The sequence below is a fragment of the Triturus cristatus genome, chromosome 4_1 (genome assembly GCF_964204655.1).
Source record: "Triturus cristatus chromosome 4_1, aTriCri1.1, whole genome shotgun sequence".
NCBI lineage: Eukaryota > Metazoa > Chordata > Amphibia > Caudata > Salamandridae > Triturus > Triturus cristatus.
In genome coordinates, this window is record NC_140585.1 from 957,475,959 (window position 1) to 957,492,982 (window position 17,024).

Here is a 17,024-nt window from a genome sequence, read left to right on the forward strand (position 1 = left end):
GTGAGCATTCTCATGACCTGCATCCAGAATGTATGTACTCTGGTACAGCTCCAGGCAGAAAGTCTGCATTGCCCTGCCCACACCTCACACAGCATTCACTCTCCCGCAGCCCAAATCGTTTTAACTGTAGTGGTGTATAATATAGCTGGTGCAGGTACTTAAAGTGTATGATGCGGAGATTACAGTTCGTCGTCAGGCGGCCCGTCAGTGTGCAGCAGAACCGCCAAACATTCGGTGTCAGCGAGTCACCTAGTATAGTGTACCATTTAGTGTATGAGGGAGATTCAAAAGGTTCCCGTTCTCTAAAGGACGCATTATACAGCTTAGTTATTAGACCCCGGCGTTCTTCTCCTGCCAGTGCTGCCTGCAGCGCTCGCAGTGGTTTGGGCTATACTGGGAAATCAGGATATATTGTTCTAATCGCCTGCCGTACCCGCACATACGTGAATCCCAACATCATCCCCTGGGCGCTTTCACCCTGCACCTCTAAAAGCGACCTGAACCTGCCATTTGCATACAGGTCACCCAGCTGTGTAATACCTACAGCCTTCAGCGTTTTCAAGGCGGCCTCCTCCTGTGTCGCGGATTTCTCTGGGTGCGCTCCAAGTGGGAGTGTCGGGGCATAAAGATAATTTAACTGCGCCCTAGCTGCGAGCATCTTCCAAGCCCACGCCGTGCACTGGACAGGGTTAATTTCAGTCCTTGGTCCTCCACCCCCACCAGTTAGGGCAGCCGCTACAAGTGGGACAGGGAGCACCAAATTCGCCTCCACTGCTGCATGGGGTTGGAACCGCTGTGGAAAGTACCAAAAATGAGCAAACTGCGCCTTTACGCATAGATAGTAAAGCCTCAAATCGGTTGCCTCGACCCCACCCCACTTGAATGGTTGCACCAGCACTTCCCAGCTACACCTCTGCTTCTTGCCCCCCCCACACAAAAGCCAACACAGCTGACTGGATTGTGCGAAACAATGCAAGATTAGGGCGGATTGGAATGTTAACATACAAGTAAAGCAGTTTTGGCAATATCGCCATCTTAACAACCGCAATATGATCTGCTAGAGAGAGCGGCAGCTTGGCCCAGCGCGCCGTCTGATCAGTGATCTTGGTAACGACCCGGCCATAGTTCATAGATATCACAACATCGGGATCACAATGTAGCCAGATCCCCAGGTTTTTCACTGGGTCAGTCGACCATGCTAACAGAAAATTCAGGTCCACTTCTTGCGTGCCCGCCGTCAGTGGAAACACCGTCAACTTCCCCCAGTGTATACCTAAGCCAGAGTATTGCTCAAATTTGACATACCCACGCAGTAGTTCTGGGAGGTTCGTGGCAGGCTCACCGACATATAGCAACATATCATCGGCACACAACGAGACCACCAAGGGTCGCTGTCGAAAGCGCAACGCTGCCTGTGCATGTCGCTGACGGAGTTTACAAGCTAAGGGCTCCAGTGCAAGCGCAAAAACCATCGGCAACAGGGGGCATCCCTGTCGCATGTCTCGTTTTATGGAGAAGGTGTCGGAAACCCAACCATTCACTCGGATCCGCGCTACCGGCGCATTATACAATAGCTTGATCCATTTAATGAAAAATGGTGGCAGGTCCATCTGTAGCAGGACGGTAAACATGTACTCCCAGAGAAGAGAGTCGAATTCCTTGGCAGCGTCGAGCAGCACCACGACCTCCTGGTAGTCCAACTCAAAATAATGCAGTGTGGCAAACACCGTACGGAGATTGTGTCGTAGAGCGAGCGGGGACGAAGCCTGACTGATCTGGAAGGACTAAGTTAGGGATGAGGAGCTGGAGCCTACAGCTAACATTTTTGCCAAGATTTTGGCGTCTATGTTGATAAGAGATAAAGGGCGATAGGAGTCTCAGCGATTTGCCTTTTTGTCTGGATTTGGAAGCATAACAATTAGTGCCTCTTTCAGGGACGGAGGGAGTGTTCCAGATTCGTGTGCCTCCGCGAATACGTCCAGAAGCCTAGGTACAAGATCCTCTGTATAGGCCTTATAGACCTCGCTCGGGAGGCCATCCAAGCCCGCCGCTTTACAGGTGGGGAGCGACATTATAGCTGGCTTAACATCTTCTACATCGAAAGGGCTGTGTGATATAGTCACGTTGGTCTCTTGAAAGCCACCCTAGCGCAACATCGTCAAGGTAATCATTAATGTCCGTTGCCGAGATCTGCGCACAGCTTCCGTATAATTCAGAACAAAAGTCCAATACCACCCCGCTTTTGTCAGGTGTGCTAAAGTGGGCCACTCCGTTCTCATCAATCAACTCAGTGATCTATTCCTGACTTCTGGGCGCCGCCAATTTATGAGCTAGTGAACGACTGTGCCTACCAACCTCACCATAATAGCGAGCCCTGCTCCTGCGAGACCTATGTGCCAGCTCTTGATCTACAGTATCATTATGCTCCGTCACCAAATTTCGAATCTTGGCGAGCTATTCAGGGGCAGGGTTACTGTCATATTCACGCTCCAACGTGGAGACTTCCGCGGCGAGCCTGTTGATTCTGCGTCAAAGATCTCTCGGAACTCCAGCCTGCGCTCCTATACATACACCCTGGATAGTAACTTTGAAGGCTTTCCAGTGGACACTTGCGCTGACAACCGTGCCTTCATTTTCTTTGAAATAATTATGAATCGCCTCGCCCACCGTGCACTTGAAGACCTGATCAGTCAAAGAGGATGGCTGCATACGCCACAGGAAGGGGGAACGCACACACTCAGGCATTCGCAGCTCAAGCACCACAGGGGAGTGATCAGACAGAGTTTTTGCCTAGTGTCTAACATCTATGACCCATGTGCATGCCACCATCGAGATAAGCCAGTAGTCCAGACGGGACCATGTGGCATGCACAGTTGAGACAAAGGTACTCTCTCGCGCTCCAGGATTATGCGCCAATTGTCATGAATGTCACCAGCATCCAACAGCCCCAGTAAGGCATCAGTTGCCTGTCTGTGTTGCACTGCCTCGCTGCCCAATCTATCAATGTTGACATCCTAGCAAGTGTTAAAATCGCCCCCTCAAGATTTCTGCCGCAGGAAAGCTGGAGACGCGGCGCCAGACATCTGCAAAGAAAGCATGGTCGTCAGTGTTCAGGCCATACACATTTACCAAAAGCACTCCCATACCTCCAAGCTTGCCATGTATTATTGCCAATCGACCCTGCTCATCCGTCTCCGTACTAACCACTGTAAGTGGGATCCTACGTTTCACGAGGATCATCACCCCTCTAGAGTAAGAAGAGTATGAGGACGCGACCCACACCCCAGCCCAGCGTGCACCTTCATTTCTCTCAGAATATTGCGTGAGGTGTGTTTCCTGTAAAAAAGAAACCTGGACATCCAAACGATTCAGGTGTGCCAAAACAGAACGGATTTTCTTGGGGCCATTTAAGCCACGCACGATCGAAGTGAGGAACTTTATATTACCACCGGAACACATCAAATAATTGGCTGAACAAGTATTCAAGAGCTAGTGCCAAACTCGTGCAACTCGGAGTTTGTATCAGTACCAATAAAAAGAGGTGCCCTCAGTCCCGCCCCCTCCCCCATTCCCCTACCCACTTTAGCGTACCCAACTTGCTAAAGCCATCCCTTCCCAGAGTAAACAATCCCCAACTTAAACAACCTCTAGTGTGCAATTTGTGTGAAACTCCCATATGGGGAGCACTGAGTGCTACTATCCTCCTACAATGCAGGAGGTGGCTGATCAGATCTGGTATCCATGTTAAATATTATAGGTAAATAATTCACATGGTGCATCAGTAAAACCAACAGACAAACGACATCCCCGTGCCCAAGAACAGCTGCGGCATCTTCATTGTTAATGTCTTGAGCTCATAACAGCCGCCCTGTGAAAAGAGCAGGTAACCCCACATATTACCTTTTCCAAACCACCCTACTGTTCGTCATCCCCAGAGTCAACTGGTGCCTCTTGCCGCCTTCTTTTCAGTTTCTTGGCGTGCTCCATCGCCGCCTTAGTGGTGGTGAAAATCTTGCAGTTATCATGTTGGCCAATTTTTAGGCAGGCCGGGTACAGCATGGCGTATGGTAGTCCCTCAGATTGTAGGAATTTTTTGACCGTTCCAAACTCCCGTCGTGCCGCCTGGACTGCCACCGTGCAGTCAGGGAAAAAGGGCAACGCATTCTCCTGGTGGTCAATGTTTCCCTTATCTCATGCCAGGCGTAGTATAGTGTCTCGGTACCTATCATTTAAGAGCCTAGCAATTGTGGGGCGGCCGGAGCTCCCAGGACCGGCTTCACTGCAAGTGAATGGTGGGTCCTCAACAATAAACATAGGGGATAAGTTCTCCGTGCCAAAAATTTCTTTGAGCCGGGTCTCAATGAAGGTCTCCATCCTGACGGTGTTCGTGGTTTCCGGCAGGCCCGTGATCTGTATGTTAGTACGGCAAGACCGGGCTTCTAAATCTTGGATTTTGGCGTGGATCAACGCCAGCACTTTTTCCATGTTGAGCGTTTTGCCTGATACTTTGCCAAGACCATCCTCCATGGCCAGGACCCGCTGCTCGACCTCCCCCATCTTCGAGTTCTGCTTTTCTAACTGTGTGGACATATGGTCTTGTCTGTGATTCAATGCCGCCATTGTTCCCTCAATAGATTGAAGGCTTAGCTGCATGGCCATGAGCGTCGTCTCCAGCGTGGATTTACCATCCCCCGGGGCGTCCGAGTCGGAGGCTGCTTTATTCTGAGCCCTGCCAGATTTACCCACCTCAAACATGAGGCGAGGTTGTGATTTGTCAGGTTTCCCCATGTAAAATTGAAGCAATGTAAGTGTACAGTAGCCGGCTGAGGATATACTGGGGGTAGAGTGCAACAGTTCCACAGGGTAGTAGATTCCAGAGGGGCCCAAGAGCTAGATTGTGTCCCAGGCGGTAATCCAGCAAGATCGAGGCCTGCACCGGCGCAATAAAGAGGTGTCGCCCCTAGATTCCGCTTCAGCAAGGATTAAGGTTCAGATGGGCCCCGTGGTGGCTATCAGTTTGCGCAGGCACCAGACATGAAGCACTCGTCCCCCAATGCCACGCACATGTCAGGCAAGCAGACAGGGTAGAAGCTTCGAGAACAGGCAAGCACTTAGATAGAGACAGCCCCCCGCACCTTGATCTACTCCACAAGGGGAAGCACGGTTGAACAAGTTCACAAACGCTGTCCAGTTACATAAATGTAGTTGCGTGCAGCACCCTCCTAACCTAGCGAATTGCAGATGAGCCCAGGCTGAATGCTGTGTCCCTGTTGATGGGCCTATAGTGCCTGTACCTGCATCAATGCGGTGTATAGAAGCCACTAAATTAATTGATTCCAGCGTGTAAGGCGTAATGTAAAGGTACACAATGTAATGGCACACAGAGGCTGCAGAATCCAGGCCACCTAGCGTCCGCTAAATCTCCATGGCATCTCAATGGCAGTCACTCGCCAGGCCGGCCGGAGATAAAGGCTCCGATGCATGAATGTCTCACAGGTGGTGAGGGCTTTGCACGTTCAGGGTAGGATAGAAAAGGAGACGTGTCTCACAGCCGCCCGGCGTCTACACAATGCAGGGGTCCGATCCAGGCCCGCGGCGGGCACACGCGGGCCCGAGCACCTCCCCAGCCGCCCCGTCAGCCGCAGCTCGTAGGCCACGACCACGCACTGAGACCCACACCCGCCTCCGCAGTTGCAGGCACAGGTGAGGCCGCCACCCCTCTCACCGCAGCCAGCAGCAACTCGATCCTTCCTCAGCAGTATGCGGGGCTGGACCCGGCTCTGTCTCCGGGTCTCGGCAGGGCTGCACGACTCCACCAGGGCCCACTCAGCAGCCTCTAAGCGCCAGGCGCCGACCAGGTGATTCTGCCGCAGCTCAGTTCACAATGTGCTCGTGTAGCTTGGGCGATCAGTAGCTCAGCATTCTACCTCCCAACACTGGCAGCAGTCGTTCTTCACAGCAGGATCAAAGTGGGGCAGCGCCACAGCTCAGATCAGAACGACACTGCAGCCATCGCCATCTTGCGGCCTCGCCGTCCGGACCTTACAAAGTTAATTTTAACTGCTGTGCAGCAACGATGACAGCCCCCAGTGGCACCAGTATGTGCAGGGATGCGTTGCCTTTCGATCTTGTAGGGTTTGGTAGCTTGATGCTGCAAATCACAGCAGATACTATCACCGGGCTCACACACATTTCCCACCACCCAGGTCTCCCGATAAAAATGGTGCTTCACTTGTGTGGGAGGCCCAAGTACCCGCGACAGGCAAGGGCCCAAAACGTAGTGAGGCGACATCAACATTGCCTATCAAAAAATGTTTTGGCCCCTTGCCTGTTGCTGGTACTTGGGCCTCCCACACAAGTGAGACACCATTTTTATCGGGAAACCTGGGGGAATGCTGGGCGGTGGGAAATTTGTGTGAGCCCGGTGATGCCACAACTTTCCCACACAAAAAAATGTGAAAAAAGTGATTTTTTTCAGCTAAAATTGAGGTTTGCAGGGGATTCTGGGTAAGGAAACGTTGGAGGATCCACACAAGCCATACCTCTCTGGAAGCCCCCGGGTGTCTAGTTTTCAGAAATGTGTGGGTTTGGTAGGTTTCCCTAGGTGCCGGCAGAGCTAGGGTTCACAAACTACAGCTAGGCACTTTGACAAAAAAGGGTAATTTTTCACTGCGAAATTAAGGTGTGACCACATTGCGTTTTGTGCCGTTTCCTGTCGCGGGCACTAAGCCTACCCACACAAGTGAGGTACCATTTTTATCGGGAGACTTAGGGTAATTCAGATTTGTAAAGCAACTGTTATTACCTATTGAGTTTTGATGCATTTCTGCCTTCCAAATGAAAGACATTGTGAAAAAAAAAAAAGTAATTTTGAAAAATGACCGATAACTCTCATGCTAGTATGAGTATTCCCAATTTCGAAAATGTGCAAGTATGTACTGTTTCTAAACTCTATATTTTGTTCCCATTTCAGAAATACATAGGTGTCTTTCATACCGATTTTTCCATGTATACATTTTCCGACAATAATTGCTATATACCCGGAACATAATAAAAAACCATTGCAAATTGGTGCTCAGTTTTTTACTCTGGGTTCGTCGGGTTCTTGGTGAACCTACAAGTCCTATATATCCCCACAACCAGGAAGGTCCAGCGGATGTAACGGTATATTGCTTTCAAATAGCTGTCCTAATTAGAAGAAGTTACAGGTGAAAACGTTGACACAAAAGGCTGTTTTTTTCAACTAATTTTCAATTTTTCCTATATTTAACAGTTAGTTTCTATAAAGAAACCTTCATGGATCTACACAAATGACCCCTTGCTAAATTCAGAATTTTGTCTACTTTTCAAAAATGTATAGCTTTCCAGGATCCATTATTGCTTTCACACCCATTTCTACCATTAACTGGAAGGAGGTTGAAAGCACAAAAAATAGCAAAAAAAGGCTATGTCCCAGAAAAATGCCAAAACTGTGTAAAAAATGTTGGTTTTCTGACAAAAGTCTGTCATTCCCTAAAAGCTGGGAAACTGGTGATTTCAGCCCCACAAACCCTTTTTTGATACCTTTTGCAGAGAAAAACCAGACGCTTTCATTTGCAGCCCGTTTTTTCCATTTTTCACAAAAAAAAATTCTGGGACCCTTCTAGGGGAATCCACAAACCCTGGGTACCTTTAGAATCCCTATGATGATGGAAGAAAAGGACGCAAATTTGGCGTGGATACCTTATGTGGTCAAAAAGTTACAGTTGCCTAAGCGCGCACTACCCCAAATAGCCCAAAAAAGGCTTAGCACAGGGGGGGAAAAGGCCTAGCAGCGAAAGGGTTAAGATTTCAATTAACTAAACAATAACATTTACTTACTTACTGGTTAAACAATAATTTACAACTCTGGAGAGTGTGTGATCTTAAACACAGCAATCTTTTTGTTGATGTCATTTGTAGAAAAAAGAGCTAAACACTTTCTTGCACAGCACATTTGTCCCATACCCTCCCTCTTCCCTAAAAAAGAATACTTTTTCTTACAGGGGTAATCCATAAACCTTTCTTTAGAATCCTTAACAAGTTGTAAAAAAGTAGTGAAGGTTTATGTACGAAGGGCCCTAAACATAAAAAAAAAAAAATAATACTCACCCGGGAAGGGTATGCTCTATGAGAAGGCGAAATCCTCAGCAGTTAAGAAACTCATTCATTTAACACTGAACTGCTCGAAGATTTTGTCAAATATAATCATATGCTTATTGATTTACCTTGTGGATCCATGCATAAGTTGGTTGTAGAGGTTTGAATATAATGCACAGGACGTACATTCACAAATAGAAACCATGCATTTTGTGGTCCCTGAATTGGCTGCACTTGTGTACCTCGCCTAGGCCATCGTACATTACAGGCCACTCCTCTTTCTAGTTTGATTGCCTGCGTCCAGGGGTTCGTTCTGTACAAAGATATGTAAGGACAGCAAGCCTCAAGATGAAACGAGCACAAGATGATGATGGCTATACTCGACCAATCCCCTGAGTTACTACATCTAAATAAGAGATTTCTACTGATTGTAAAAGTCAGATTCTGACAAGTAGACGATTTGCGTGAGACCATTTTACACTATCACAGTGGCCCGGGAAGGCTCCTGCATTGATTCATCTTTGTCTTGAACTAACCTCCGTTGGGGGCCTACCCATGTCAACAGTGGTGAATGCCACTGAGAATTGGTCTGTTTTTCGCCATGTCTCACTCAATGCAAGGCAGACACCGAATGTAACACTTAATGCATAAATTGTGTTTATACATAGATTAAGTTTGCATTCTCACAGATTACATTTGCGATTGTGCAGGCGCACATATTTGAAATCTCCACTTCTAACTTTGCTTTTTCTTCTTTTAGTAAAATAGATATTTTTTAACTCTGGGCACAGCCATTATTTATATGTATTAATAATAAAAGCTAAAATAGGAAATATAATGATGCTCATTTGGATAATTGTTTTCTTTTCAAGATTATAATCCTACAATAATGGACTTGGAGATCAAGGGCACAGCAGCAACTCCTAGAGGGCAAGCTCAGTTTGCAGGGAAGAAGTCTGTCAAGGTAGGTGCAGCAAACTGTAAATTCACGCGTGTTCTGCTTAAGCTCTCGCTTTGTGTTGCATATGCCAAGGCTTTAATTTGTGCCTTGTAAACTAAGTGAACGTTTTGTATAAAGTGAACCATTTCTCCTGATTCTAAATAGACCGGTTTCGTGGCTTTCCTAATAGAGAATATGGCTTGAAAATCCAAACCAAGGGTACTATATAATCCATAGATAAGTTGGTGGGTGCCAGTAAAAAGAAACACTATAGTACTCCTTTAAACTTTATATGTAATAGCCAATAGTCATTTGGAGTAGATTCACGTTGGTCAGTTTGGGAGCACATGTGGGAGGAGTGCCTTAAAACGAATGTATGACTTTACAACGCTGTTGGACTTGGCCCTTCTGGCAGGTTCACCCCTGAACTTTTTTGATTTTTACTGGTGACTTGGTGTGGTGATTGGTTGGTTTCTGCGCACTTTCCCTGTGTCCCAGGGTAAAGTGCGTGCGTGCTCTGAGTGCTTGAGGTGAGATAGGCCTGCCCTCCCATAGGAATGCATGGGGAATGTATGTGTCCCTAGTAGTTCCTGATGCGTGGGGTGTGCAGGCCCGAGTTTGGTATGTGCGGACTCGTGGGAGTGAATGCTGCGCGATGATGTGTGCGGCGTGCATGTACCTAGTGTGGAAGTGCCACTTCTAGAAGTGGGCACTTCAGTGTGCAGTGTGTCTGTCGCGTGATTGGCTGGTCGTGTCATGTGACGGGCTAGGGATTCCCCAGTGTCAGGATGAGTCACCCAGTGGTGAATGGGGAGATCAGCAGCTAGATGGGTGGGAGGAGTCCACCTGGGTCCTGAATAGGACAGGGTTTTCCAAACACAATGCTGGCCCCGCCCCCTGTGGTGCGACTGACGACCCTAGCCCTTCCAGTGAATAGAGTGAGGGGCTGAGCACATCAAGGGTGCTCCCCAACCAGCTGCGACTGGTTTTCCCCCTCACCCTGAACCCAGAACAAAGGGTTTGCCTGTATAAAAATGGGGCTGTGTCCCCACAGAAACTGTTCTCTGCCAGGATCTTACCTGAGGGGGGCTGCTGCTGCTGCCGCTGGACCAGAGGACCGCCACTTGGACTCCCTCCCTGCCTGGAGGCCCAGTGAGCTGGCTCTGGGTCCAGCCTTGCCCCCCACCCCTGCCTTGCTGTGTGCAGGGGAGAACTTTGCTGGACTTTGTTGTTATCCTTCCTAAAGCGCTGGGAGCGCTTTATTTGCATCCCTAAGCGCCTGGAAGCACTTTTCTTTCCCCCACAGCGTTTGGATTTGCCTAAGCGCTGGGAGCGCTTTATTTGTGCCCCTCAAGCGCCTGGAAGCGCTTTTTAGCGCTCAGAGCGCTTTATTTCTGAAAGCCGGTGCCCACCCGGCGTTTTCCCCGTCTGTACAGATTCCGAAGTCCCCTGGCAGGTGCCCACCCTGCCAGGGACATTGCCGTGGTTGTTGGCGGGTGCCCACCCCGCTTATTGGTCTTAATTTCACGGCGGGTGCCCACCCCGCCGTACATTTCATATCGCGAGGGAGCCTACCCCTCCTATTGCCGAGAGAAGTCACCGCCGCGGCCGGGCTCGAAGGAAGTCAGGCAGGCGTGGGGCGGGACTCCGGGACAGCAGGAAGTAGGAGGGCGGGAGCCTACCCCGCCTCCCTCCGAGGACTCGCGACGGTTTTGTTGACCCCGGAGCAGGCAGGAGCCGACTCTGCGCCCCGGTGCCCTCGCCCGGGAAGCGAAGAGTCCCCGAGGTCCTGGCTGCCCGAGCGGGGCTCTCAGGAGGAAGAGGAGAGCCCCGCCGCCTTCCGAGACGCCAGCGCCGCCTCTGCCAGGATCCCGGTAGTTGAGGTCAGTGCTGCTCGAGCCTGTGAGGCTCCGAAGGGACCGTGTTGATGGTCCCAGAGCGCAAGTGCGCTCCAACAGGACGGGGGCATTTTGTTGATCAGCAGAGCGGCCCCGGAAGGCAGCGGGCCGCTCCAACGTTACTTGGGGCCATTATTCCGCTTCGCCTAGAGCCCAGAGAGGCTCCATCGTTGGGGGCATTCATTGATTAGAGCCTGCGAGGCTCTGGGGGCATTATTCTTGTTTATTCTAGAAGGACTCCCCCGAGGCACCTTCATTCTAGAGCCCGTGAGGCTCCATCGTGGGGGCATATAATTTTAGAACGCTCGTGGGGCTCCAACGCCCCGCATTATTTGATTCCGAGCGCGAGTACGCTCCGGCGTCGGGCCCACATTCTGGGAAGAGCCCACGAGGCTCCAACACGCCCCCAATTGTTTAAAAGGCCTGCAAGGCTCCAACGATTGGCCTAATCCTTGTTGAGCCCAGCGAGGCTCAGGGGGCATTTCATTTGTTGAGCCCAGCGAGGCTCAGGGGGCATTTCATTTATTTAGAGTCCCAAAGAGGCTCCAACCCCCCCTGCTGTATTTGGTTTTGAGAAGGCACAGTGGTGCCCACGCATTTCTCCAGTTGCCCAGCACTTAGTGGGCAACTGCCACGTTTAGGTTGTGCTTTGTGTTCCTGGCTTGCGCAGCCTGCGCAAGTGCGCCCTGACTCTGCTGGACATAGGGCGTCCTTGCCCCTGAGAGGCCAGGTTGGCCTGGGGACAGTTCTTCTTGTGTTGTGCCCTCCCCTAGGGTACCTGATCATTATTCCTTGTGTATTTTTGCGCCTGCGCAATGTATTTAGGCGATGTCTCAGTCTAGTTGTGCCTATGCGTAGGAGAGGGTTTTCCCGGTGTAGGTTAGGCTGATGTGTTCATGGTCCCCCCCTGCGTGATGTGTACCTAAGGTGTATTAGGATTGCGTAGGGTGTAATTGCCCAATACCAGTAGTTACTGGCTGTGTGCTATATGTTCTATTTTTAGTGCTACAGTGATTGTATGTGCTATGTTCTAAAATATTATTCCTATATTCTAAGTGTTATTTCTACAAAGTGCTAATTCCTGACAGTGGTCCATGTGGCCCTGTCCCCTGTATATATAATCCCTTGTAAATTCTGCCCGTGCCTGTTGGCACATTGTAAAGTGTGTGTTTTTATCTAATGTGTTGTGTATAATACAAAGGTTATTTTTATAGAATACCTTGTGTGGAGTTTCCTTTGTGGTGGGCCTTGGGTGTTGTTGCTGGGTGCGCGCGCAAACGCTTTACACATCGCCTCAGGGATAAGCCTGTCTGCTCGTGCCAAGCTACCAAGGGGGTGAGCAGGGGTTATCTTTGGCGTGTAACTTCCTTGCCCTGACTAGAGTGGTGGTTTCTGCCTGACTTTGGCGCAAGCCTTAGCCAGCCAGAAATCCCATTTCTAACAAACGCATTCCGTTGTAACGCATGCCTTTACCACGCATGCGTTACAACGCGAATACCATCACCACGAATATCCTTTACCACGAAAATGCCTTTAACACGCATACTTTTACAACGATTTTCGTTGTTAAATTATGCATGTTAATGGCATTTTCTTGTTAAAGGATATAGCACTTATTATCTACTCTTTAAATTTTTCCCTTGCGGGACACCACCCCCTCATTCCCCCTTACCTCTCCTCTCCTCAGTCTTCCTTGGTGACGTTCCACCTCGTTAAGAGGAAGCGGAAGTGTCCTTCCGTTTCTTCTAACGATGTGGATTGCCTCCATATCGCTCTTTAATTGACGGAATCAGGTACGGTTTTTTTTTGGGGGTGCCCCCCCAAGCCCTCTTTTTTTAATCCCACGTTTTTTTGGGGGGGGAGAACCCCCAACCCCCCCCTTTTTTTCTTTTAACTTTAGCACACATGCCTTTACTACGAATTTCGTAGTAAAGGTATGCGTGGTAAAGGCTTTTCGTTGAAACCACGCATGCGTTGTAATTCATGCGTGGCTATGGATATGCGTGGAAACGGCCGCGTTGTAGTGGCCGTTTCCCCCTTAAAAGGAGCTCCAACAAATCTTTCAGAACTGATTTTTTTAATATTCTTCTGGGACAGAGTAAATACAACTAAATTAAAATAAAAACCTCCATGCCTGATTTCCCTCTAAATAGGATCCTAAGTTTAAGATCTTCATTTCAACATAGCTGAAATATGCACAAATAGCATAAATATGTTTTAGATACTTATAAATGGTGGAAATGAAGATGGTTGAATTGGTACTGAGATGCCGTAGTTTGTACACCAAGTAAATAAAATTACTGTTTAAATTAGGTTCCTCAGTGCACACTCATTGCTACGTTCATACTTGTTTCTTGCGTCTTTGAGACCATACTACTGTTAATTTTTCATTTGCTACCAAAACATTTCTAAATACTTTGTGCCCATTACGTATTAGAAATAAACACAGCGACTATACTATTAAACCTGTCCCTATCTGGGAGCTCGTTAATTATTTAGATAACTGTGATTTTGCCAGTTTCCATTTTCCCCTCAACAATGATGTTCTTTGAGCTCGTCCAGTCTAGTCCGTCTAGGGCACATACCCTCTCTAGGATGAGCAAGAGATAGTACATCTTGGTAGCAAAATGGAGATTTCAGTATTCTATATTACAGTTAGATGTAATCCCATTGTTCGGAACTGCTGCCTATTCTGAATTTATTTGCATTAGTTAACATGTTTTACCGCTGTATCTTTTGGATTATGAGAAAGTTCTGAATGAGTTAGACCACAGATCTGTTCATAGCATTCTTCCACTGTGACTGTTCTTTTGCAAGTAGTTTCTGCAGTCACAATTTGCAGTTTATTTCTTGGTACTAAACACATGTGTTTTACAATGTAAACAACGGAATACCCAAAACAGTATTGAAATTAGCCCTTTTCGACACATTAACTGCACCCAACAGTACCGTTCCTCTTAAGGTTAGTTCTGTGATGTGGTTGTTTGTCTTCTTTTAACACAAAACCTCCAATAACCACAGTATAATGCCTCAGTCTTCTTACCACTTCTGCATTGAAGGCTTCTCCCTAGCTCCTCATCCACAGAATTCAAAGAAACCCCCATGTTCCTAGCATGATGTTCAACAATGTTTTTGAAAGACCTAAATTTGATAAAGTCTGTTCCTCAAAATGTGACATCTGACCCCTTGCATCTTCCTATCAACCGTTCTTCCTAAAATACATTGGTTGCATAGAAAACCTGAATGTAATACCATTTTTGTATTTTTAGCACACCATAACGTCTAAGGCAATATGAAGAAAACATCTGCACTAATAATGTATATAATTTTGGGAATTGAATTGTACATCCATGTCCATTTCAATTTAATAAGCATTGAAAAAACAATTGGTCAGCCCAGCAAACACACATACATTCATGCAGTTAGGGGTACAAGGAAATAGTCACTCGTATGCACATACGCACTATAAGATGCAGATGTGCATAACATGTAGGTAGGCACACATCGATGGAAAATACAACGCCTATAATTGGCCTTTATGATGTTGACAATCCGTTTTGTCTAATTTTTGCTGCTTTGAAGTGATTTAATGGTTCCTTTGTTCCAAATTCATTTGTCAAATTTTGTTGCACTAATGGTTACAAAATACATTGAATGTGTTCTTCCTTTCTAACTCACAGATGCCATAAGAAGGCTCAATTGTAGGTTTTTTTCTTCCTGAATTTCTGTGGTTTGAGCAGTAGGGGGCTGGCGCTCCTGGAGGCTTTTGAACCACATGAGAGCTCCAGTTTCTGAGCGAGGTACAGTGGGGTATTGAAGTGAATGGCTGTGTGCCATGCATGCAATTTTTATTTGTATCAGAGCTTCATATGGAAGCCAGTTCAAGGACAACAAGTCAGGAGTGATATGGTTGTATTTTTTGGCGCCTGTTACGAGCCTAGCAGCAGAGATGAGTGCAGCCCTTAGAGGAGCAGTCTTCACTCTAGGTAGGCCGGAAAGGGTTGCTCTACCATAGTCCAGCTTTGATATCACTAAGTATTGCACTGCCACCTTTAGGTCATGAGCGTGGAGGTAAGGTTAGAGTTTCCTTAGAATGTTGTTGGAAGTTCGCTCCTTTGGTGAGGGAGCTGGTGTGCTCCTGCATGTTCAGACTTTTGTCTGGCATAATTCCCAGAGAGAAAAAATAAATATTAACCAAGTTGGTGATGGTCTTGTTTATGGAATTTATATCCATTAGTAATGTGTGCATTTATCTGTTGTAGCCCTGATGAAGTCTGAGGTTATGTGCTTGTAGACGAAACATGTGTTGAAAATTGAATAAACCACCATGAAACGGATTAAGAAGACTATGACTTGGACTGATTAAGATTTTCTGTGAATGTGGCACAGGACTTTATTTGTTTTTGCTATTTGAGTGTGGACTTGTCTGCACTCTGTTAACAACGAGGGGCAGTCATTGCTTCAAATTCCTTGAAGCACTATCACAGATGAAGTTGATTTTATTGTTCCCTAATACATAGTAGCATCACCGTGCGCAACCTATATACCCCTACTGCCCTCCTATTGCTTTTGTAATTCCCAGAGAGGTTGCAGAATCAACAAGGTGCGGCCTACAGTTAAGAGCAGTGAGATGATTCAACCATTGTTTGATGACCGGAGAATGCTTGTGTGGTGCGATTAGGAGGAATACCGTTTTCAGAGAATTTAACTTCAAGTGGTTGCGTGTCAGCCAGCTTTGAGTTTCCAGTAGGACTGAGTTGAGGGACCAGTTGTCCTCGAGGGAGGCGATCTTCGGGTATAGTTGGGTGTCATCCGCATACATGCGATAGTGAATGCTGGATGATTTCAGAATTTCTGTCAGGGGCTCCATGAACAGGTTGAAGAGTGTGGGTGAGTGCGCTGAACCCTGTGGGACCCCAAGCATGACCGGCAAAGGATGAGACAGGGACTGGTTCACCTTGAAACTTTGGGATCTGTTATGAAGAAATGAGGAGAACCAGTAGTAAAGGCCCAGCTAACCCCATTCCAGGAGGTCAATTAGGTTATCGTGTTTGACAGTATCAAATGCCGACAAAAGTTCGAGAAGGATCAGTAGGCAAGATTCATTTTGATCCAACATTCTTAGCCCATCATCGACAATGTGAGTTAACGCAGATTCTATACTATGGGCCGGGGGCGAAAACCAGATTGATACTGGTCAAGGAGTTGGAAGTGATCGATGTGGTTCCAGAGTTGGGCAAGAACACATTTCTCCAGGAGCTTTGCCAACGTGCGGATGTTAGAGATTGGGCGAAAGTTATGAAGGTCCGTGGGATCTGCAGATGGTTTCTTTAGAATCGGGGTAACTTGACACGATTTTAGGCAATCCGGAATAGCACCTTGCCGAAGTGAAGCATTGACGATCTTAGTCCAGAGTGGGAGTAAGGAGGTTCTAACTTCGGAAAAGAGGTTCAATGGCAGGGGGTCATTGTAGTGATTAGAAGGTTTCAGAGTAGCCAGCGTTTCGCGTATAATGCTTTCATCCAAGGTTTGGAAAAGGCTCCAGGATGCGTTGTTTTTTGGGAGGTAAGGCTGCGCTGGGACAGTGACAGCCAACCCAGTGGGCAGGAGGGTGTTCAGCGGACTGATCAACAGTTGTTCAAGGGCAGAGCGTAGGTCAGTTTCGATCTTAGTGGCCTTATCTGTGAAGAAGTCTGCGAATTCATCGCAGTTCGGCAGTGGCCCTTGACCCTGTTGCGATAGATTAGGATGACTGTTAGCTTGGGACTTGATGAGTTCAAACAGTTTTTTGGGACAGTTTTTTGCTTACTCTAGTTGATTACGGAAGAAGGTGGCCTTTGAGCATCTGAAGCGTTTGTTGTAGATGCTTCATAGTGATCTCAGATGGTAGGGATGTTCAAGGAAGGGATATGATCGCCACAATCTTTCTGCAAATTTTAAATTCCTTCTTTCGGAATTAAGACTCTCATTAAACCAAGGTTTGGAGGACAGTCTTTTAAGCTGTAGTGGCGCAACCGAGTCTAAAACATTGGCCATTGAGTGGTTATAATGGGCCGTAAGGTCATGTA

The 17,024-nt window shown here is 47.6% G+C and overlaps 1 protein-coding gene across 3 annotated transcripts in view; it reads left to right on the forward strand.

Moving 5' to 3' along the window:
• Positions 1–17,024, forward strand: part of CAPS2 (calcyphosine 2) — an 825,864-nt gene that overhangs the window by 78,769 nt on the left and 730,071 nt on the right. For all 3 annotated transcript variants that reach the window (XM_085653843.1, XM_085653845.1, XM_085653844.1), the window contains exon 2: positions 8,991–9,082. In XM_085653843.1, coding sequence (XP_085509969.1) covers positions 9,008–9,082 — 75 coding nt within the window. In that variant the 5' untranslated portion in view covers positions 8,991–9,007. The remainder of the gene's footprint in view (positions 1–8,990; positions 9,083–17,024) is intronic.